Raw genomic sequence first — 23,156 nt, 5'->3', positions numbered from 1 at the left:
CTGGTCACAAAATTAGCGATGAATGATCTTCATTAGTAGCGCCAAAAGATATTTGTAATTCCTTTTCGCACTTTACTGGAAAAGCTAAAAAGATGAGATTCAGCCCCATGCCTATTCTATTGTGTCCTTCCCAAATTAGGATATTGGCCATAATTCTGAGAGCGCTCTATCAAAATTAATACAACATTTTGCACATAGGCTGCTGTGCCTATAGACAAAGTTTAGCTCTGTCTTTACTTCTTTGGCAATTTTGCAAAACTATTATCTGTTATCTTACAATAGATGTTGTTCGTTGATGAAAGGATCATTTCTCATGATAAAAGTCACCTCTTTTTAAAAATAACATCGGCATTACCAAAAGATGGTGCTCTTGTGGTTTCAATTTAACATCAAAGTAACTGTTTATGTTTATTCATTGAATTGCTCTCAGAGGCTTGAACATTTGAAAATGATTGCTGTCTGACAAATCCAAGCAATTGGCTAAAAATCCTACAATCTAGACATTTTTAAAATTTAACTCAGCACATTTTTCACCCTTCTTGTTACTTGCTTTGACATTTTCACCCACTTTTGTTGCCCGCCTGTATCTTCCCTTTTTCTACCCTAGCCTCAAATTGGCTCTGTTCAGATATTTCCATGGAGTACCAATCTAAAATAAGACATTTTTCGTCATGCGTTGTATCACATGAAGTTTCTCTCAAGGCTTTTTTACCTCCCTTTCTTGTTATCCAAACATTTATTATTCATGTAAAACAAAACAACAGAAAGAGTTGGGAGAACTCCTGCAAAAATGGGCGGTCCTTTTCATACTTTTCTAAGTAACGGTCAATTTGTGCTCGTTGCAGGGGCCCTATTTATTTCGTTGGCCATCCAGCCTCATTAGTGTATTTGCCAGAATGAAAACAACATGTATGCTGGCTCCTTGTTCTGGTTTATAATCATTCTCATAATGGCTATTCAAAACTACGCTGGGTTCCTGATTTGCAATTTCAATCAACGACATCATCATAATCATCGCCATGAATACGCAGCTAAGCATCATCATAATCATCAGCATCATCACCGTTATCAATATCAATCACATTCTTCATTCATCCTCTTCTATCGTCAATCATTTTCATCAATCACAATCATGCTCAACAATTACCATTATAATCATCATCAACAAGTTGCTAACGGCCCAAATAATCACGAATCGCTTGAATCATTACCGAAATCATAATCAGTACTGTTATGCGAATACTCGAGATTTCTATGACGCAGCACGGTGCTTTATAGAAACATTGAAAACAAATCACAAATGCAGGTGACGTATTGAGACAGCCAATTACATGGTTAGCGGCCTCGTTAACATGTCTTATGTACATTAAACGCAGTCTTGTAGCAATTCACGATCTTCTGGATCAATTTAAAGCCGCTTTTATATATTTAGCCGGAAGGTGTCGAAGAGAGGGGGTTGTTACAATGTTTATCTTGTTGTAGCAACCAACCATAACAGGAGCATATTCTTTCTTTGCAAAACTGTATTTCATTCTTATCTCAGTTTGATATCATTTAAATCCAGTCACTATTGGTTTGAAACTATGTCGCATAAAAGAACTTCTTGAATCAGTTCTGAATAGTTTGCACAATTTATTAACTCCGCTCAGCAAAGTCTACTGTCATACAGCTATGTTTTAGATGTAAGTTGTAACGTTGTTAAGATGTAAGAATTTTCTCAAACTCGCCCGTAATAGTTTTTGGGCATTTGTCGCTTATGTATATCTGCCAATAGCGTGAAAAAACAGACTATTGAAAAAGCAAAGGAAAAAATTCTTAAATTCTTGTTGATCCTCGATCACTTCTAGAGAGCTCTTTGATTGCAAAAAGAGCTATTAGACTCTCTTATTAAAGGATTTGTTACTAGCTGTAATTATTTGTTATTATTACTCGGATTGTGTATATTCGAACTTGTAGCCTTTCGGTTCCTTTTCCGTGCGAAATTATGAAGCAGAATTAACCATATTTCAAAGGCATCTCTGATACTGCGAAGCGTGAGGTAGTAAGGTATACTTTTTGTGGAACAAATCTGCGAGCCAACCGTGGCCCAAACCAGGCGAATCTTACAGGGGTTGCGTGATATACCTTGTTAAAGGCTAACTGTTTATAGTTCGAAGGGGTGGAGCATTGACTTGTTTTAGCGGCTCCTGCATGCTCATCGCACGACTGATGCAAAGAATAAGTTTATTTTACCCACAGGGCTATCATGAGCTGTCGATAACAGTTATCCAGTGATGCTTTTTTCCATTTAACGGCCAGATATGATAACAAATCTTGTTTACACAACAGCTTCTTGGGATTGCTATGGTATATTGCTAATGATTGACAGGATAATACTGTGACGTATGTTTTTCTTGAAGCAGTCCAGACCCCGCCCAATTCACCCCCTTTCAAAATAACTTCAGATGATTACAACAAACTGCTACAGTGCCTGAGGTACACAAGCTTAAAAGCATTTCAGTCTTTCTTTGACTTCACAACTCTCTTCTCTTTGGCACTCCTTCCTTTTTCTCGGGTGCCAATGCTGATCTGTGGCTCGAAACCACCTGCAAACACGAAGATCCGACGCCCCCCTGTCAGATTGATTTGTATCCTTTTTATTATGCCGTAAAACACTGTGGGTTCCAGAAGGCATTCATATACAGCGACCAGCCTGCTGGAGGCTCAGCTCTGCGATCAAAATAAGCCACAAGCGTCACAGAAAAGACGAGTGCCGAGTGTGTGATACATGTATTTATGGTTGCAGGTAGACGCTACCAGCCATAAACCAGAAAACTCGAACGCAAACTGCGTCAATAACATCAAACAGTTTTCTGTAAACCTTAGCCTGGATACTCTCTCTTATCAATCGATTATTTATATTATTGTGCGGTTGAAAACAAAGATGATATCACAACCTGAAGTTTTGAAGCTAGCAGGATAGTGAACAGTGCTGGCAGCCTCTCCGCTATCTTTCACACACAAGTGCAAGAATATCAAGCAAATCGAAGGAAGCAATTGTTAACGAAAACAGTTGCAGACGATCTGCCAAAATAATTGACCTGGCTTTTGGATTAAGCACTGAGGGGTGTAAGTGTTGCTACGAGTAAAGTCGGTTGGAATAATGCTCATTCGTAGTACGCAAGTTTCTCACAAGTAAAGGTACGTTAAAAATTGTTTGTTTATGCATTCATATTCTGAACAAGCTGGACAGATCCGTAGCTTAGGCAAGGTTGAAACGAATTCCATAGAAAGAATTGTGTTACATGCTTACTAGTATTAGGAACCTAAGCTGAGTTATCCTTTCCATTTTCTTTGTTACTTTGGGTTAAATCTCTATCAAAACACAGTAATAGCCTATAGTTTGTCTACTAAACCAGGATATCAACGAGCCCACGTATTGTACGGTTGACTTCTGCCATTACTTGGAGCTTTCCATTGGTTTTGAAGGCTCGCGCTGGTTGTTTGCTCGGTTGTCTTGCCACCGTTTCAATAGCCATTAAGACTGAATTTAAGTTGTGGTCTCGCGTATTCATCCTGTTTACGAAAACCAGTAACGATTGAAGGAAGTGTTTTTGTAATGAATGTCGGAAAACGTGTCGGATATTTTCATTCCTTTTTGTTTCTACTATTCACATTGATTGCTGGTGCACCCTTTTTTAATAAGAGCCAGTAAATTGTCCTTAACTATAGACCAATGTTGAGACTTGTTTTCTTAGAAAACTGTTCTTATAAAAAAGAGTGTTCTCTACACATTATTCTGATTCCGTCAACCAAACTTTGGTAAACTACAAGCTCTGGTTTTTTTTCAAATTGTGTTAAACCTAAGTGTTTTGTTGATCTTGAACATAAGTATGATCGTTATGTGTTATTGATCAAGAAATTACTAGCAGAGAAAATACTAGCGACTGATAAACTGATGTTTGACCTATCGCAAACAATGTGCTTATTGCCATTGGAGTATCCTTATTCATATTAATTACCAGTTATCTTTAGAGAGACAAGTTGTTATCAACTTTAGGTTCAGGGCTATTTCAATTTTTAATATCATATGATACCTCTTTTTAAGATGTTTATAAAAACAGCTTACAATTTGACGATTTTCCTGATAATGTTTAAAATCTAAACCACCTTTGCAACTCACTGTGTAAAATCTTTAATAGCCTTAATAAATATTTTAATTGCCCTGTTCAAGTGTTATATGATCAGCTTATATCTGAGCAAGTATAATTTCGATCAGAATCGAAATCAATTGTTAAGCATTACTTTAATACCAGCGGTTGCATTCAAAGTGGAATAGAAAGGGTTTCAATAAAAAACCTGCTTTGCCCAAATGCGGTAAAAATATCGACATACGAGTAACCACGTTTGTGGGCAACGCAAAAAATTCGAAATAGTCCTAGATATCTGTATGGTTTGTTTTGCTTTGAAGCCTACGTAGATCGCAGTTTTACGATGTTTTGTTTATGAGTCGCAATAAGATTCTATTTGTTTCTGTCTGTTTTTAATATGTCTTAACAATCAAACTGCATGTAGGTACAAGCCATTTGCTCTTTTATGTGCGTCATCTGCCTCAAAAATGCCTTATTTTTCGGGTCAAAACCTAAAAATGGTCGTTAAATTTAAACTTCAGCTTTCTTTTTTTGTCTGTTTTAATAGAGTGGATAGAAAAAGAAAGCTCCAATTTGGATTACACCTGCTTTATGTTTGGCATCACTTGGTGAGTTTTTGTTCTGATTCTACTATTTAACTTAACTCAAAGAGACTCAATAAGATGAGACTGTATACATCACATGTGACTGTACATGTGAGGGAGTTGGGTAAGGGGGTAGTGCAGTTTTCACCAATTAAGTAAAAATGGATCAATTTTCGAAGCACGTACAAAAAACACTACCGATGTCAAGGATACGAAAAGCTCTATGGTCCACATTTGAGTTTTCTTTGGCATGAGTCCTTGATCTTTATTAGTAAATGGTCTTGTAAGAATATATAGGGGGTCCCTTTGACCCTGGAACATGAAGTGAATTTTTGTGGCATGAATGGTTTCCAAAGACAACCTTTTTCGATGTAACTTTAGGCATCTTCATGTCTCCTTTGTTTGTATTCTTCTCGGAGTCTTTCGCAAAAGACATTCAGTCTTTCAGAGCAATATTCTGCCTGATCAAATAGTAAAGTTTCATTGAATTTTTTTTGGCGTTGATAATTTGATCGACTCAGATAAAACCTCGCTCCGTACCTTGTTTCAACTTCTAACCAATATTGATTTTGTCAACTGGAAGATAAAAATAATTTACACTAGTTTTTGCTAGATCTTTGTCTTGATTTCTAAATCCATTGAAAGATTTTCTCGCCCGTCGTCAAAGTTCTAGGGAGTGCCCCCAAAAGCTCCTTCATATGTCATGGTACATTTATCACTCCACCTTTTATTATCGTACATTCTCCGTTAAAAAGCGATATTCAGCGAGAAAGGCTTTGCTTTGATGAATGTCTTCTTCTTTTTTAATCATTTGTTAATCTCAATTTATCTTTCTTCACCTTTTTTTCAAAAGCATCCCATAACTTAAAAGTAAATATGATTCTCAATTTACTTTCGTTTTAATTTTGGTTTTATTTTTTTATGCATCCTACAGATACTTCATCAGATACAAGTAATTGTTATTCAAACTATTAACACCCATATTTATTTAGCGAATAAAAGTTGATACTTCTATTCTTATCCTGTTGTCTATGATACTTCTGTTCTTAGAGGATGTCCTGTATAGTGGGTTGTTACAATTTTTGCGTTAGGCTTTTGGCTCCACACTTTTGCGTTAGGCAATCTGGCATTTGGCTCCACACCCTGGTTTTGGAGTTTGTGAATCATTTGTACTTCTAGTTTCGTAGTTTTAAATCTCAGAGCTAAGAGTAAAATCGTTGAGAGAAGTTCCCCGAAGTTACTGCAGATGTGTATTTAGGAAATTAGGCCAATTTTGCTAGAATGCCGCTCATAACTATAGTTCTATTAAACTGGTTAATTGTTGCGTAAATATGACGATAGCAAATTGCATGTCACTATGTTTGATGAATGGTTGCGGGTACGATACCAGTCTACAATGGCTTATCACGGACCATTCATTCGTAGCCGCACTCCCTTTTACACTAATGTACGTAAAAAACCCATAAATGATGTATCATCATAGCAGCATTTGACTGCGATGCTTTTGAAGTGCTTAGGCCCAAAGTTTTGCGCCTCTCATTTCAACTTGCTCTTCTTCGACTGCAAATTGAAGGAGGCTTACAAAGAGGGCCGCTAGCAGGGCACTTGTGATCTGAATAAAACGAATTGCTTTAAGTCTAATCCAAGCCCTCAATCTGGTATAACGAGCCAGCATGCTATTCAAAATTGCCGCAGGATTTCTTTGCTCAAGGAGATTAAACTCTTGTTTTAGGCAATAGTCCTGTGTTTTGAAACAGATGTAACTCTTCCTTGAGTTGGTCGAAAGGAAGTTCGCTTTGTTGATAATTCTGTCTGTTTTCATTTAAGGCAGAGGAATCTCACACCGGGCTGAAGGAATCGTGATAAAAAAACTGGTGAGTGAATTTTTTAAAACATTTCTAATGCTTGGTGATCTTCTTGTATGGTTGAGAATTTGTAGAGAATGAGGCCCTTTATAAAAGGCTTGTAATGCAAGCTGGTACAAACAACTCGAGATGTTGTGTTATGTAGGTCAGTGGTTCTTTTGTTAAAGTGTGTATGATGTTACTCGGATAGGTTTGTTGTCAGTGTATTTTAAAATTAGTATGTTTTCTAGCACCAAGAAAGATCTTGATCATCTTTAACGTATCAATGGTTGGCATATCAAACAGGTTGTATCTTGAGCGTGTCAGTTGGAACGAGAACTAATTCGAGAAAGATTTGTTTCTTTGGGCTTTGCTTTGTATCGTTGAACATCTCGAGCCTTTTATTTAGAAAAGATTATGAATGAAAGAATTTATTGTTGATAAGCCAAATTCTTGAAACATATCTTAGTGAAAAGATAAAATAAGAATTGGAGTGCCAGAGATTTCGCAGGCTGGCTGCGTTTTGTGTGAAGAGGTCCTTTCAGTAGATAGGGTGGAAAAGTGTTTGTTGATATTTCAGCAAATTAAAGGAGAATCAGGCAGCCATCAAAAAATTAAATTTTGCTAATGAAATTTACTGGGCCATTTTCTCTATCAACCCTTGTAAAGACCCTTTGTCCCCAATCGACATCAGGCCCCCTTTTTTATCCGATTTAACTAAGTCAACAGGAAGTTAGACATTTGATGTGTATAATATACTTAAAAGAATATTGTCTTTTCCATTTAAAGGCAATGCTGTTCCACTTTATGCACAACTCAATATTGCTCGCCTTGTTGGCTCTTTGGAAATACTAATTTCCCAATGCACTAATGCACGTCTGTTTGTGGCCTACTTAAGACAACTGACATACCGATGCCTCTGATGATGGCATTAAGCATGAAACTCAAAGTTGCAACTTTGCACCGCCCTGTTCTACATTATATGGTATCGAGCACTATGTGACAGACTTATTAGCAACGAACTTGATTAAGTGACATGATATATCTTCCTTGATAAGTAAGTTTGAATAAGGCCACACCCTCACTTGTATCTATTATGCAGACTTGATTTCAAATTTTTGCTTCTTCAGTGCTAAAAAGCATCTATGCTCATACCTGCAAAATGCAAAGTGCATACAAAATTCTAATCTAGCTGCGGTGGGGCGTCTTCCCACCATTTCATAGATTACATTTTTCCTATTCATTCTACCAAATGCTCTTGGATGAATGCATCGATAAAGTTTTCATTAATTAATTATTACTAGTTTCGGTTGCATTTCTTTCTCTTAAATCGACTATTTAAAATATTCACCACTAAGGTACCTATTTACATCACAAGCGTAATCCTTGGAACTTGGATACGATTATTCAGCATTTTGTATGGGGAGGTTTTATGCACGAATTCCAGTTTTCTGTCAGAAATGATACCGCATGATTGGGTGTGCTTAGCCATGGCTTAATTTTTCTTCTGCATTTGGTTATGGGTTGCAAGAGAATTTGGCTTTGTTTCTGGGAGATGGCAACTTGAGATACAAAAGACACGACATCTTGTTTTATGTAGTCCAGATCTGAGATAGGTACCTCTGTTTTCTTCATATTCAAATATTCAACTTTGCCAGCTATCAAATACATACAATATATTTTCTCATACTTCTGCTAATAGCTTATCAAAGCCTTAGGCCATTTGATCCAGTCGTAGATTGGAAGAATTTGCTTTATCGTACAAAAGACACGATATATCTAGACTCCTTTTTCAGACAAAGCATTTATGTTGCCTCAACTTCAAATTACTCATTGATATTTCCTGGCAGCTTAATCGTTTTGACCTCTTAGTCGCATTTCTTCTTCTTTTTTTCATGTTTTCGTTTCTGCGTGTACCTAGAACACGGCCTTGCGTAAAGAAATTACTCAACGACCAAATTTGTGTCTCTTTTCTTCATCTGGATTGTGTTGTGCAAATGTTTTTTAAACTGATCTGATGTCAGGCCTTTAAGTGTTTTTGTTGCATGTTTCATGCTATGGTAGGTATTCGATTCGATCGAAATTAACATGCTGATATGGTCTCGAAATCCTATTCCTTCCCACAAGCAGGAATCCTAAATATCATCGTATGATTTTCCAGGGTTCGGTTGAGTGTTCTGTAAGGTTAGGGCTGAGGACAACCCACAACTAAAGGCAGATAAGGTTTATTGGTACACCAGCAATTGGTGTATTGAGATTGATAAAAGATGTCATCAAGCACTAAAATGCAAATTTTCAGATTACGAATTGGCTCTTAAAACTTCCTGTTTGCTTCATTAAACTGCCTGGTTTGGGTAACGGACCGGGCTATCGTGTTTGCTCACCATCTCTTACCAAGGTTTCTCTTACACTGCAACACAAAGGGTATTTGTAACAATGTTTTATCTACGGTGCAATACATCTTCGTTGGCTCGTTGACCAATTGTTATTCAATTGTTTAGTTTGAGATTTATGACAGCTTCAAAGATGGACAAGATTTAAGAACGGCGTGTTTCTTTTACAGTACGGCATCAAATTTGGCTGACGGTGCATCTTTACATGCCGTAGTGAGCGACAATTGAGTTTTTAAAATCAGTGGAAATTTATATTTTGTTTCAAAGTGATCAATATATTTTCTAACAAGAGTCGCTTTGGACAGAAAGCTATGAAATTTCAGCGTGTCTAATGGCTTAGGGACACATTCTGGTTGAGTCTCGTTTCCATATCTGGATGGCTTATTTCCACCTGTCATAAAATATCTGGGTATTAACGTAAAAATATCATTTCAAAAAACTCAAGTTAAATTTTTTCTTTTTAGCAAAGAAAGATGACAAGACACACGCAACAGATGTTTATGTGTGATCCAGTAAACCTTTTCGTTAAGAGTAAAGTTCGATATTTATTATAGAAAGACCCTCTGCCAATTAAACAGAAACACTATGCCGAACCGATCGCACGGAACATTTCCGCGTTTCAATGAGAATGGCACAGAACACACATCATCGCAAATCATCGAGAAAACGAGTCAGGTAGATTCGCCGGATTGCGAGGCCAATATTCATTTACCGCATATACGCAACGACACACCGGGAAATTCCAAGTCGGAACGAAAACCGGGAAGATTTTTCAAATTTTCAAATGATAGGAACAGTTTTACAGAGAACTTGCTGTCGTTTTTCACAGGAAGCAAGGACCGTGGAAACCAGCAGAAAACAACAGACTCAGAAAAACCCAGAACTGCAGCAGCAAAGGAGAGCGGTTTACGGAACCGGACCGAAAACCGTCACGGCGTTGTAACGAGAAACGAGCGAAGCGCTCGGTCACACGTAACACACAATAATCTTCAGAAACATCCACTTCAGAGAACTGATAAACCGCGAATAACGGCCTTGACGAAAAACGACTCTTTTAGGCCGGTTACTGGACGGTCTCGCACACGTGCTTCGAACGGGGCAGTTGCGAAAAAGGACAACGATAGCGACATAGGCGGTTGCGAGAACATGTACAAGACGAAGCAACCGCCCGGAAAATTCAACGTGCCGCGGAAACGATCGCTTGAAATAAGCGAATATATTCGCAGAGAGAATTATAAATATAACGAACGCACCGCGAAGCAGTTCTTGTTTCAAAAATGGCTACGAAGCACGGAAACAGAACTGCCTGAACACTATCCAATTGAACACAACGACACAAAATTATCAAAATAGTTTGTCATGTAAATAGTATAAATTTTACTTCCAGAGTAGGTTGGTGTTGGGTATTATAAACCAGTTTCATGGTAATTTGTTATTCATATTGCTAGAAACATAAGACTGTTTTTCCGTCAAAATTTCTCTATGCAAAAATTTGTTTCTTTCGAATGCAAAGTTGGAAAAAGATTGAAGTTGTTGAGGCGGGAAGGGACCCTAACCCTTTGTCCTTTCTGGTCCTTCATTTCTTTTTTTGTCCTTTTTTCATTTATGATTTTTCCCCTATTCAGTTTCAAATTTTTGGGCTGCAGTTGGGTATTGGGGTAAGGGGGTTGTATCCTTTTTTGGCCATATATGAATTCTTTCTGGTCCCCCCACCTCTTCAAAGGGGTAGCACTGTATAAGGTAACCTTACCTTGGGCCTGATCGTGTTACGCCATTTTTATATGCTTATTGAGTATTTGAGACTAATTTTATGCTTACATCATGCTTATTTTATTAGTTCCAAGATGCATTGATTTATCTCATTACGGGCAAACTCTCACGGCTGAACCCTTCAATCGTTGCCTGATATGCTAAATTGACCGCTCCTCTTTATAACTTTTCTTTGTGCGTTTTACACATTAATTTGATATTTTTGATCTAAGGATGGGAATGTGTTTCTTACGTTTAACCAACATAACAAGGATTGCACATTTTAAGAAATTTCGTTTTATTTAATTGACTAAATAATTTCCTTCTCGGGTACTGCTCTTTTTGCATGCACGTAAATAAAAACAAATGAAGTGGATCATACAGAGATTTTCGTACAAACTTTCAACAGAATTTTGCGTTCGCAAACTGAACTTTTTACTATGAAGCAAGAACCCTGTTTACGTATGATGCTGTCACGTAACCCTCTCTTCTTTATTAGATTAATTCTCAAGCATTACACCTTTGGGGTACGCTATCCAATAATCATACAGTATATAAAAGTTTATCATATGTACCTCGAAAGCCGAAAAACCCATATTAGCAACTGATATCAAATTAGTATTTCGGACCAGGAACCCACACAAGGTGTAACAGGCATAACTTTAGGTGAATTCGGAGAAATTTCTACGTGCCTAACAATTTTCAAAACATCCATCTAATTTTTGAAGAGAAATCCTCTCTACCCTTTTGGATAGAAAAGTATTCCTATGTTTCTTAGGCATAATTCTTATTGAATCCAAATCTTCTACAAAAGTTATTTCAATATTTTTTTTATAGCTTCCCAAAAATTTTGTCATATTTAGTTTTAGTTTGTCTTCAGTCCATCATCAGTTTGTCTTCAGTTTGTTTTTGACAATTTTATATCTTTTTCCAATTTTTTTAGTCTTGTTAAAGTTAAGGATTTGTTCTGACATCACAAACATAACTGAACTGGATATTAAGATTGACTCTATCCAGGTTATCAGAGAATAGGAACTGGAGACACGAGTTTGCCCCCCTCCTCAAGGCTTTTATACGTGCTCTCTCAGGGGGAAAAAGTGCCCCTATTCATGTTGTATTTTTAATTTCACAGTGCCTTTTTGCTAAAATTTTGGCTGACTGCTGATCTTGATAAAGACCCTTCAAATAATTTCCCCCTCCCCGAATGCTTCCTACGACCCTAAAGTTTATACTTATTTTCATATGAAGTAAATTCTGTTTTATATCATCTACATTCATATTAAAATCTTTCAAATATATATGCTGTCAGCCAATCAATATATTATTTTTCTTGAGGATGTTCTTAGTGAAATGTACTCACGACGATTTCAAATAGAGCAGTTTTTTATACCTGTCTCTTAGATTTGTTCATTTTAGGCCCTCGCTGTCTATTGCTTAGCAACAGTTTTCAAAAAGATGACATTACGGTCATTCTCTACATCACAATGGGACAACCAGCCAATGTTGGTGGGTCAGCGTAACCTGGCGGGTAAGATGAAATAAGTGGTCTCTTTGGTTTTTAATTAACTACCTGCATAAAAATTTTGATATTTTCTTGAGGGCAATAACAAGCAATCAGTGAGTGTGCAAAACCATATTATAGTAGCCCCTTGTAGCACACTCGAAATTATTAGAGGTGCAATGGAAGGAGGGCTCAAGAGGCGTTATGGCTCAGCCCTGTCTGATATTTTGGACGGGGGTAGCTCAACCCCTAAATTTAGTCAAATGAATATTTGACCTAGCTAATCTGCAAGTGAACCTGTGAACCAATCCTTTATTATTATTATTATTTTTCATCTATTCATTCATTTATTATTAGATCAAGTCTCCTGAAGTAGCAGGAACGTCAAAGAAGGATTATGGGCAAATTTGAATATAACAACAGAGGGAAAGCGACACCATAGGGCAGCATTGGCATCAAAGCAATTCAAGGATCGATATTGCAAAAAATGGTAGGTAAAATTTTCAAAGAGCTAAAATTTCTGAGAGAATTCGAAAATCTAAACCTCCAGACTACCTTTTCCTGACCTAAAGTTCCTTTCAAAAGATATCACTCTTCATGATGATAAAACCAGAACTTGAAACCTTCTTATATCCGATCAAAGAATTTATATTGAAAGTTTTTTCCCAACATCATTTGGGCAAGGCAAACGGAACTCTCATTTGGTTTAGAAGTGAAAAAATTAGAAGCGAATGAAGATTAGTTTGGTTGAAGTGAAAAAGTAGCTTCTATCAACTATGTTTGGTGAAGAGAATGGTAATCCTGAAGGGCCAATAGCTTCACCCTCTCTCTAACCTCTAGGACGAAACCTCTAGGAAGTTTTCCCACTTCGTTATCAACTCCTAGCTCCAAATTGTAAGAGGCAGGGAAGGGGGCAGGGAAGACGTTGGTCATAGTAACAGGATCTAAAGAGACCCCTAAAAACCAAGTTAAATGCAAAAAAGAGACTGACGAAAGTTTGGAAACTGTCCGCTTTCTAAGACAATGCCCCTTCCAAACCAGTGATTGCGACGTCCCAGAGTCTTATACCCCAAGCCCCATCAAAATTTCAGCCTTTGGCATCTTTAATATCTAGTTTAGACTTTCTTTAACCAAATAAGAGATGGGTGTGTTGTTTGAAATAAGAGCCGACATGTTCCCCTTCATCAACTGAGCACCTATAAATCGCTTTTTCAAATTTAGAGAGATGTATTGAATATGGGACAAAGAGACTTCACACCTTCGACATGAAACGTGGCCTGTTCGATGTAAACAACATGTTGCTTCAACGGAACATTGTTGAATTTTGTGGATATTTTTCACTTTAATTGCGAACATTTCTGCTGTTTTTTGCATGTAAGTACGCAATATATTTGCCTAAGTTTTACAATTACATTTGTCCACTTGTCTCAATTGGCTTTTTAACCTTCTCCTCTGAATCCTGCAAGTTTAGTTTACTCGTCGTCGTTTCGAGTCCCACTGACCTCATCTGCTCGTATTTCTTTGTTTAATTTCCGTCCAGCGAATGTGTGTTAAAAGGTATTTGTATTTTGCTTTTTAAGGTCTTTCCCCCCGACGAAGAATCGTGGATTTTCTGAGAAGGAAGAAATTGCAATTACCCTCCGCTGCGATGAAGGACTAGCCCTACAACCTTTGACTACTAACTTGGACTACATATTTATTTCATTAGGATATTGTAAATATGATAGTAACCTCAAACGGTATTTATTTAACATTATTTCAATAAATTTTGGTCCAACATTCCTCTTCCCCTATATCCATGTACCTTAGATGAAACATAAACCTGTGGGTTGAATATTTCCGAAGTGTGCACCTGATGTTTCAATTTAAGTCTCAATCCAATTTGCAGTCTGGACCGCAGCGATCAATAAACCCCTTCCCCTTCCCCACGCCTTCCTATAACTATCCAACAAACTGATTGCGTTAAAGTTTTATTAACCATACTTCTATCGCAGACAAAACTGTAGCTCCGAACCCACGTCCCATTTGTTTCAATGTCTTACACCTTAACCCCTATATCTGATACATCCTTAAATTTTATCATTTTCCGATACGTTAATTTGAACATAGATCAACAATCGTATCACAGATATGCCTCGATTTTATTTCTATTGTCAATTTAATTCTATTGAATAAACCCCTGATTTTGCATTGTATTTTTACCAGAAGTTTTTACATCAACCCTACTTTTCATTTTATGTCAATTCTTTTTGACTGAGCAGAATTTCCCACTGTCGTTTTCGTTTTAATTCTATCGAAGTTGCCGTCGCTTGTCCTTATCTTTTTTTATTAAACTCTATCAAATTTGTCCCCGAGTTCCCTTTTACCGTATCAAGTTCTTTTGAATTTACGCTCGATTTTCCATTGTATTTTTACTTAAAATCTATTGGATTTACCCCCAACTTTCCGTTCTATTTTGGATTTAAATCTATTGAATTTACCCCTAATTTTCATTGTATTCTTGAGTTAAATCTATTGAATTTACCCCCGACTTTCCATTGTTTTTTCGATTTAAATCTATTCAATTTACCCCCGTTTTCCATTGTATTTTAGATTAAAATCAATTCAATTTACCCCCGATTTTCCATTGTATATTCGATTTAAATCTATTCAATTTACCCCCGTTTTCCATTGTATTTTAGATTAAAATCAATTCAATTTACCCCCGATTTTCCATTGTATATTCGATTTAAATCTATTTAATTTACCCCCGTTTTCCATTGTATTTTCGATTTAAATCTATTGAATTTACCCCCGTTTTCCATTGTATTTTCGATTTAAATCCATTGAATTTACCCCCGTTTTCTATTGTATTTCCTAGTAGAATTCATTGAATTTACCCCCGATTTTCCATTGTTTTTTCGATCTTAATCTATTGAATTTACCCCCGTTTTCCATTGTAATTTCGATTTAAATCTATTCAATTTACCCCCGAACTTCTTTGTTTTTAAGTCATACAACTATTGTTCAATCAAAAAAATTTGTTTGTTTTCATTGAAAATTGTCTTTGAAGTTTGACAGTGTTTCTTTTGTCTTGACTCAGAAAACCTTTGGCTATTTCTATAAGAGCCTTTATAGATTTCTATAGAAATTGAAAAGATATTCCCCCGTCTTTCTATTAGAAAATCCCGATGGCGATCGAAGGTTTTCCATTGTTCTTCTACGGCGGCCATGCCCCTAAACGGTGGCTCTAAAAAATGTGGCTAGGAGCCGCGAATGATTGACAGGTCATTGTTTTCAACCAATCAGATTGCTCCATTTGAGCCCTTTTGGTGGCTGCGGGCAAGGGCCGTCACCTAGAATATAGCGAAAATTTAGGAAACAGCGGCCACTGGCGGCCACCATTGTCTTTCGACCAATCAAATTGAGCCATTTCGGTCTCACTCTATTGTTTACTAACCAATCAGAGCCCTTCAATTCAAATTTTCTATTGTTTTCTGACCAATCATCATTTAGATACTTCTATTGTCTTTTCAATTGTTCTTAACCAACCAGATTCGTTCATTTTAGCCCGATTAGCCTCGTTTTGATGCCCACCGAAGACGGGGGGGTTACAGCCTCGTTTGGACCGGTCAAAAGACGGGGGTCAGAAAGAATTTTTGCTCGATTTTCTCCTCTTCATTCAAGCGATCTTACTCTACTTACAATGTTAAGTTCTACCTTGGTGCCGAGGAGACTGTTTTCGAAAGGGGTTTGTCTAAGCATGGTGTTTTAAGCAAAGGGTTAACAAGAAGGAAAGAAGTCCCCCTTGTTAACCCTTCGATTAAAACACCCTGCCAAGAAAACCCTTCGAATGTTGTGTTAGGGGTTATGTTAACATGGTGTTTTAAGCAAAGGGTCAACAAAAAAGAGAAGAACTCCTTCCCGTTAACCCCTCGATTAAAACACCGTGCTAACATAACCGCTAACATAACACCGAAAACAGTCTCCTAAGCAACTAATTAAATACATTAAAATACAAATACAAACTAATTAAACGAGAAAGGCCTATTCTAAAAACAGATGCGAACAGGCGCCTTGTTCACACCCATTAGAAGAATATGCCTTCAAAAGTTACAAAGTTACTTAATGACTAACTAGAAATAATTAACCTAACGAAGTATCGATACTCTCTCGCAATACGATATTAAACTACGATTATGATAAAGAGGGTTCTATGGAGAAGGGTAGGGTCGTTAGCAGTCCTATATCGATTATCTTATGGTTTAATTGACTAAAATGAGCTACATAAAATGGAGGGGATGCTTAATAGTCTATCTATAAGCTAGAGATCTTGGATTCGAAGAGGGGCTTTATATTCTCTAATCGACTAAGCTAAGAGGGTGCGGGAATGGATATGTGCAAAGATACAATGACTGGAATTGCCTGTAGGGTACGGGTACATATGCAAGGTCTATATTTCTTTACCTGGAAACTGGATTCGAATCCTATCCTTCATAGTGCGAAACTAATATGTCATAAATTGTCTCTTAGCTTCTTCAAATCGAAATCTTGATTATCATAATATATGTGGCAATGTTCCTTCGGGTCACCTCTTGTAGCAAAAATCTTGGTTTTGGATGCGAGCGAAATTAGCGAGAAAGTACCGATTGCAAATTACAAACTAACAACAAAGTCTTTTCAATAAAAGTCCAATATCTCGATAAAGTGTTCTTGTATCTTCCAATCTTCACAATAAATTCAGCTTCACCAATATGACTGCCTTCAAATCTTGCTGCGGTCTGCAAAAAATAAACAAGAAGCCAGCAAAATCGAAAAATAATCGTCCATGAAGCAATAAATTAAAACTACAAGATCCGAAATGCATGCACGTGGTAAAAGTTAGTCTTAGATATCCTTGTTTACTTTCTCAGCGACGGAATCATCCAAGCCTATAATCATTACACCTTGCATTCTATCCACACTGCATAAAAAAAGAATGCCATTTCTCGTGCAATCATGTTTGTGTTTTTCTCAAGAGACCGGTTGTCTCCATGCAAGCCATGTTCTGCCTTAGGTAATAAAAAGTGTTGGAAGTCCAGCAAAGCACTAGTTGATGAAAATGTGAAAGACTATCGTTGTCTCAGGAAATAATCGTTAAAGGGCGAATATAGAAATTGCCTCATTAGGTTGAATATAGAAATTGATACCAATAAATTCTTGTACGACCAAAGTTTTTATATATTTTTTTGTTCCTTGCTTGCAGTTAAACAGTCTTTACTTCCCCAGTCTTAACCTCTAAAAGCCAAGCCAACCTTTCAAAGTTCCATCCATCCTTCAAATCAACCTCCAACAACCCAAACAACAAACACAAGTCAACTAAATCCTCCGAGCCTCAGAATCTTCAACAAAAGGCTAGAAAAGTAAAGACTGAAATTTCTGCAATTATTCTATATAAATTTTGACAATTTACGAATGTTTTTTGTAGACTTTCGAGGAGGTGGATTATGAAGATTAATTTTCATAAATTTTTTAAAATGGTTTTCTGAAATTAATAAAACTGTTCTCTATAAAGAAATTATCAACTTTTGTTCATCAAAGGCAAATTGTTCGATAAATTCAATTTTTATCTTGCATTTCCTATATCATATTTTTCTATATCGTTGAATTGTGCCAATTTTGTCAACACGTTCCATTAACCTATTGCTCAATTTAAAATAGTGAGAAAATTTTGTACCTTATTCATGTTTTATTGAAATGACTAACATGTACAAGATAGCATGTACAAAATTGTTCAAATATAGATTGAGCCAGTACATACCAAAATGATTGTCCATTTCTTATCATGCAATCGTGCTCCATCTTAAAGTTTGAATCCTATAAAATAGAAGATGGGAATATTATAATAATGAAACTTTAACTATTATTGGAAACCAATTTAACAAAATTTGCCAAGAAAGTAAATATGAAAATTAAAGGATCTTAATCTTAATTGAATTGCTTTTTCATAGGTGCTTGAAATGTCCGCAAGCTTCATCAGCACAAACGAAAAGAAGTTAGGAAATCAAACATTTTCTCCGGGCAAAAGTAGCTTGTAAAAAAGGTTCACAGTATAACAAATTATTCATAGAGTTCTCTAGTTAAATTTCTTGTCATGTTGTTATGTTGTCATCATCTTTATTTTATTTTCAAAATACTTTATTCTCATAAAATCAGTGTTCATTAAACGCTCTTTGCAAATCGAAATTGTCTGTAAGTTTTGAAAAATCAATAAATATATAGATATAATAGTCAATAAATAGAGCATGTTATTTAATGAAAAAGTTGGGTGGATTTCCACAGAATAGAATGAATTCAAAATGATTTATGATTCGAGTGGAATTCATCATTAATGGTCCACAGCCCTATTTCTTTCAATTTATTCTGAAACTGCATCAAAAGTACAGTAAAGAATCATCTGTAAATTTATGACTAAGAGTGCATTGCTCTAAAAGATTTATTTTTCTGAATTGGTTTTGTTAGTAGGAATGATGGTTCTGTAAGCATGTTGATCTGAAAATGAAAACGACCAGGTTCTAGTAGCCATACCCATCCACGAACTTAATCTCTTGACAACGAGTTAGGAAAATCAAATGTCCATTTTATTTCATTTTCCTTTAAATTCTACTTAACAAGCTACCTACATGATTTAGATTACGCTACCAATATATATCTTGCAATTTCTTCAAAATAGACTTGTGAATGATATGAAATATTCAGTAATTTGCCAAGACAATTAAAGGTTGCAAAAATATTCGGCGCCAGAAAACAGCCACAAAGAAACTATAATAGCGAGTGCATATATAGGGGAGCATCACAGCTTGAATTTTTTAATGCAAAAGAGTTAGTCATTATTCCTTCTGCATATTACATAAATTTTCTCTTTATAATAATAGGTCCGTTCTCTTTCTACAGATATATCCTGTTAGGGCCTAAGTCAAAAGACTAAAAAACCGCTTTAGAGAAGACTATTTATTGCCAAAACTAACCATGTTTGTTGAGAATAGCACTTTGTCAGGAAATTCTCAATTAGTTTCTACAGAAATCTTAATTCATTACAATTCTGTAAACAAAACACGCTAGGCTAAGATGACTCTTGGTTCATGGTCTGACTTGATTCTCTTAATGCAGAGGCTATATATTTCAAAAACAAAAATTCCGATTTTTGCAGATGTTTAGAAATACTCTTATATGTATTCTTGCACTAAAACAATCTGAAATGGGATGACGCTAGGAATCCTCATCTGGACGAAGGTAACAAAAAACAAATTTTGAAGTATGCCAGTCTCCGTCATAGTTTAGCCCCGTGACATCGAAAGTTGTAAGTTTTCAAGAAATGTTTGTCCATTCCAAAAATATCTATATAGTCAAACTCTACTTAACAATTAAATGCTTTTCAACAGTCTAAATTAATTCAAAGGATGATAACGAATCTTATAAAAAGAATGAAGTCAATTCGAGTTATCTGTAATCAAGAGATGGCCATGGAAATAATTTGAGATCCTTAGGAAAAGGTGCTTCGAAAATTGACTAAATGCATTTCTCCCAAAGTGGCTTTCAAAATAAACTTAAAGAATTCTTTAATTTGAAAATTTTTACCACTTTATGAGATTTCAGAGAATTATCTTTCCATAATAACCATACCAGGTGGTAAAAATCTAAACAACTCTTCATCTATTCTAAATCTTTTTTGAAGAAAGTGACTTTCTTTCACATGTACCATCTATTTAAACACCCTTTAGAACCTCGTGAAAGGATAGGCCTCCAAAAAAGTTCTTATAATAGGCTGGCTACTCTACAAGTCTGTTGCAAGAGCCTACACCCTAATGTTCATCATATTATGGGATATTCAAAAGGCAGTAATCATTTTGTTCTATAAATTTCTCTTACTTTAGTTAAGAGCGTAAATTGTTAATGGAAAGGAAAGAAGCAACATTGAAGCAAGATAATTTTTTAAAAAAAAATAACTCTTCTGAAAAATAAGATTCGGTATGCCAAAACCAAAAAATGTAATTAAAGCCAATTGAAAATCGACACCAAAGTAATTGGTTTCTTAGTTTACAATGACAGTGCTTTTCATACCATTTAAGAGGACAAAAATCTCTTTCAAATGATTTTTCTTTCAGATTTTAGGGAGATTCAAGTATAAGTAAATTGCCAAAAGACGGGTGCATAAATTTAAACAAACTTTATGATAAAAATTTGTCTGTATTTAAGACCTTTTAAAAACATTTTCAATAATAAATGGCCACATGTTCTTCCTTTCAAATGATTAATTGATAGAGTTGTTAGCTATATGGAATTATGTAAAAGGAAAGGTTATAAAAAGCACGATTTTGAAATCCCGTGAAAGCCTTTTCTGTCTCAATAACATATCCATCTTTTATGAGATTTCTAAAAAGGCTTAATGTTATCATTGTTTGATTAAAATGATTTATGGAGAACCTTATTAATTTTTTATGAGATGATAAAATTTGCCCAATAGAAAGAGGTATCTTACTTTAGGAAACTGCAGATTCTCCAGAAAGTAATCATTCATATTTGAAAAGCATTCAAGATCTTTTCTAAAGTTCTTCTGACTAGACTGGTATGTGTCCGGTACCCTTTCAAACATTTCTTCAATATTCGAGAAAAGGCATAGTAATTTTTGTAGCCTTAAAATAATGTGCACTGTCATTTCAATTTTTACTATTTCCGAGTAAAATTCTCGTGATACAAAAAGCTTGAGCTAGGATGACAGCGTTGTTGAAGTTGCAAATGCATTCGAATTTTTAAGAATTTCATCAGGATTAAATTGGTGTAAAGTAATGAAATCTTCATGTTTTGAGAATGTAATTACACGTTCATATTAAAGCCTAAAAACGGTTAAATCTGGTCTTAAATCTGGTCAAAACAGAGCTCTTTGAGGATGATTATTTGAATATCGTGCCTAACTTCTTGGAAGAAAATATTGAATTGAAAGAATATGATTATTCAACAAGCTGCTATGCTATAAAACAACATTTAAAAGAATCAAATGCAGACGATGTCTCGGAGTCTCAAGATTTTTTTCTCAGTTGTTAAGTTGATATTAATATTAGTGAAAATTGTTTATTTTCTTAGATTCAAACACTCGAATGATTTTAATTGGTCAACAATTCGTGGTCATTAATCAATTTCTAAGAATGGCTGGTTTTAGCAAAGTTACATGTTTTGAAAAAATATACATTAAGTTTAATCCACCATCACTTTCGATAGCATCTTTATCAAAATTCATAACTAAATGAAATGTGACTTACAGAAAGTTTTTAGGCAGCCTGCCTTTTTACATTTGGTTGTCTGTAACAATGCTGGTGAAATGACCTAAAAAATAATAGACCCATGAAATATTTTGCAATGGTGTTAAAATATAAATTGAGTGCAAAAAGTCGGCTGCAAACAATTTTTTGACTATTTTGATTAAAGGAACGAGTTCCTTTCAAGTCACTCTACCATTAAAATAGATGAAAATTTAACAAGCTAAAAAGGGCAAAACGAACTTTATAAATGATGCAGAATGACAAAAATAGATACCACAGTTTCAAGAGGAAAATAGTATTATCTAAGACACAATTCCTTCATAGAAGTTGTGTCACCAGTGGACTTGCTTATCCTCAGTATAATTTGTAGAGTGAGAAATAAGAGTTGAAACGTACATTGAAATACATTGTTATTATTTGTTCTAAGAAGAATAGAAAAGCTGAAATTGTAGATGGGAACAACGGAGCACGAAAAAATCAAAACAATGGCAAATTAAAAATAAAAGTGGATAAATAAAAACAGCAACTTACCGGATATGATTCCTGTATGTTCAAACATATTTTCCCCTACGAAGCAAAACTTGAGAGAAAAAACTTAAACATTCATTTAAGGAAAATTGGCTTGCTACAAAAGAGATGGTTGATCCAAGCTAAACCTGAAAAAGAAATTAAATCTTAATAAGACAATATTTAGGGAAAATAACTTCAAATTTCTTTGTAAAATGAACATTTTGCAAATTAAAGTAACTAAATTGGAAAAAATCTATTCCTGAAAGCTCTAATGCCTGTATGCTATATGTTTTCTTCGAATAATCATTTTTCAGAAACTTGGAAAATGATTTGTAGGAAATATAGCAATGTAGCAACCTGGCTATGTGGCATCTGATAAATTTCTCTATTTTCTCCATCTAATATGATCTAAAATAAATATGGTGTTGATTAACATCAAAATGAATATCGAAAAGTTGCTGAAAATTATCAAAATTGGTAGTTAGTGATATAAAAGAAAAACACATCGTACGGATATTTTGCCAATTATTTCAAAAAAGCCATTTTATCAAAATTAATGTGTTAAAAAATTTCGATAACTCAGTTTTAGCTTTAGCAAAAAATTGAAAAAAATTATATAAAGAAAAGTCAAACAAAATTTTATGACAATATAATAATTTGAAGAATCACATTTTCTGCTCACTTCAAAAATGGCCAAATGACTTCGTAAATTTCTAAAAATTTGGCTATTTAAAAAAGGTCAAAAACACATAAGTAAAAACGGCTAAAAATATGAAACTAGTTGAGACTCACTCGTTGCTTTGTCTGTTTAATGGTTCTTTTAATAGTTCAAATAGTTCAAATGTATAGCCAAATATAACCTGAAAATAATAAGTTAAGAAATACTAAAAAATGGAAAAATTAGAAAAATTGCTAAAGTGTTTACAGATCAGAAAACTGGCTTCCCGTATATAACATGAAGATACTACTTATTCACGCCTAGAAGGGTTTATAAAAGCTGAGTTTACCGGCACGAAGATGAAGCAATTTTGTTTCTATTTTACTGTCAGGCAATTTTTCCGACAAATTAATAAATAAATGAAATGTCACTCCCTTTCTACACACCAAAGACCAGATGTCATCATTTCAGAAATGAAAAACAAAGAAGAAGCTAGTGCATTCGAGAAAGAA

The 23,156-nt window shown here is 35.3% G+C and overlaps 1 protein-coding gene and 1 long non-coding RNA gene across 3 annotated transcripts; one reads left to right on the top strand and one right to left on the bottom strand.

The window, feature by feature from the left end:
* The first annotated feature begins 73 nt into the window (after positions 1–73).
* Positions 74–15,687, top strand: LOC135680737 (uncharacterized). Of its 2 annotated transcripts, XM_089113704.1 has the most exons (6): positions 74–3,180; positions 4,678–4,738; positions 6,542–6,588; positions 9,416–12,695; positions 13,427–13,575; positions 13,782–15,687. In XM_089113704.1, exon 4 carries the CDS (start codon positions 9,537–9,539, stop codon positions 10,302–10,304), a length of 768 nt encoding a protein of 255 aa, XP_088969830.1. In that variant the 5' UTR covers positions 74–3,180; positions 4,678–4,738; positions 6,542–6,588; positions 9,416–9,536; the 3' UTR covers positions 10,305–12,695; positions 13,427–13,575; positions 13,782–15,687. The 2 variants fall into 2 exon arrangements, with proteins under 2 accessions (XP_088969830.1, XP_088969831.1); XM_089113705.1 differs by lacking the exons at positions 74–3,180; positions 4,678–4,738; positions 6,542–6,588 and adding an exon at positions 7,381–8,174.
* A 2,184-nt stretch (positions 15,688–17,871) lies between these two features.
* Positions 17,872–22,112, bottom strand: LOC135696819 (uncharacterized). Its single transcript, XR_010517401.2, has 3 exons — positions 22,008–22,112; positions 21,477–21,540; positions 17,872–18,036 (listed from the first exon to the last, which is right to left on the bottom strand). It is a non-coding gene; the product is annotated as an uncharacterized LOC135696819 (long non-coding RNA).
* Positions 22,113–23,156: the final 1,044 nt, after the last annotated feature.

This window comes from Rhopilema esculentum, chromosome 18 (genome assembly GCF_057945365.1).
Source record: "Rhopilema esculentum isolate cy_ngs chromosome 18, ASM5794536v1, whole genome shotgun sequence".
Lineage (NCBI taxonomy): Eukaryota > Metazoa > Cnidaria > Scyphozoa > Rhizostomeae > Rhizostomatidae > Rhopilema > Rhopilema esculentum.
This window is presented reverse-complemented; position numbering and strand designations above follow the sequence as displayed.

What these genes read in the sequence shown, in the direction of transcription:
- LOC135680737 (XM_089113704.1), top strand. Translation starts at nt 9,537, where the DNA reads ATGCCGAACCGATCGCACGGAACATTTCCGCGTTTCAATGAGAATGGC.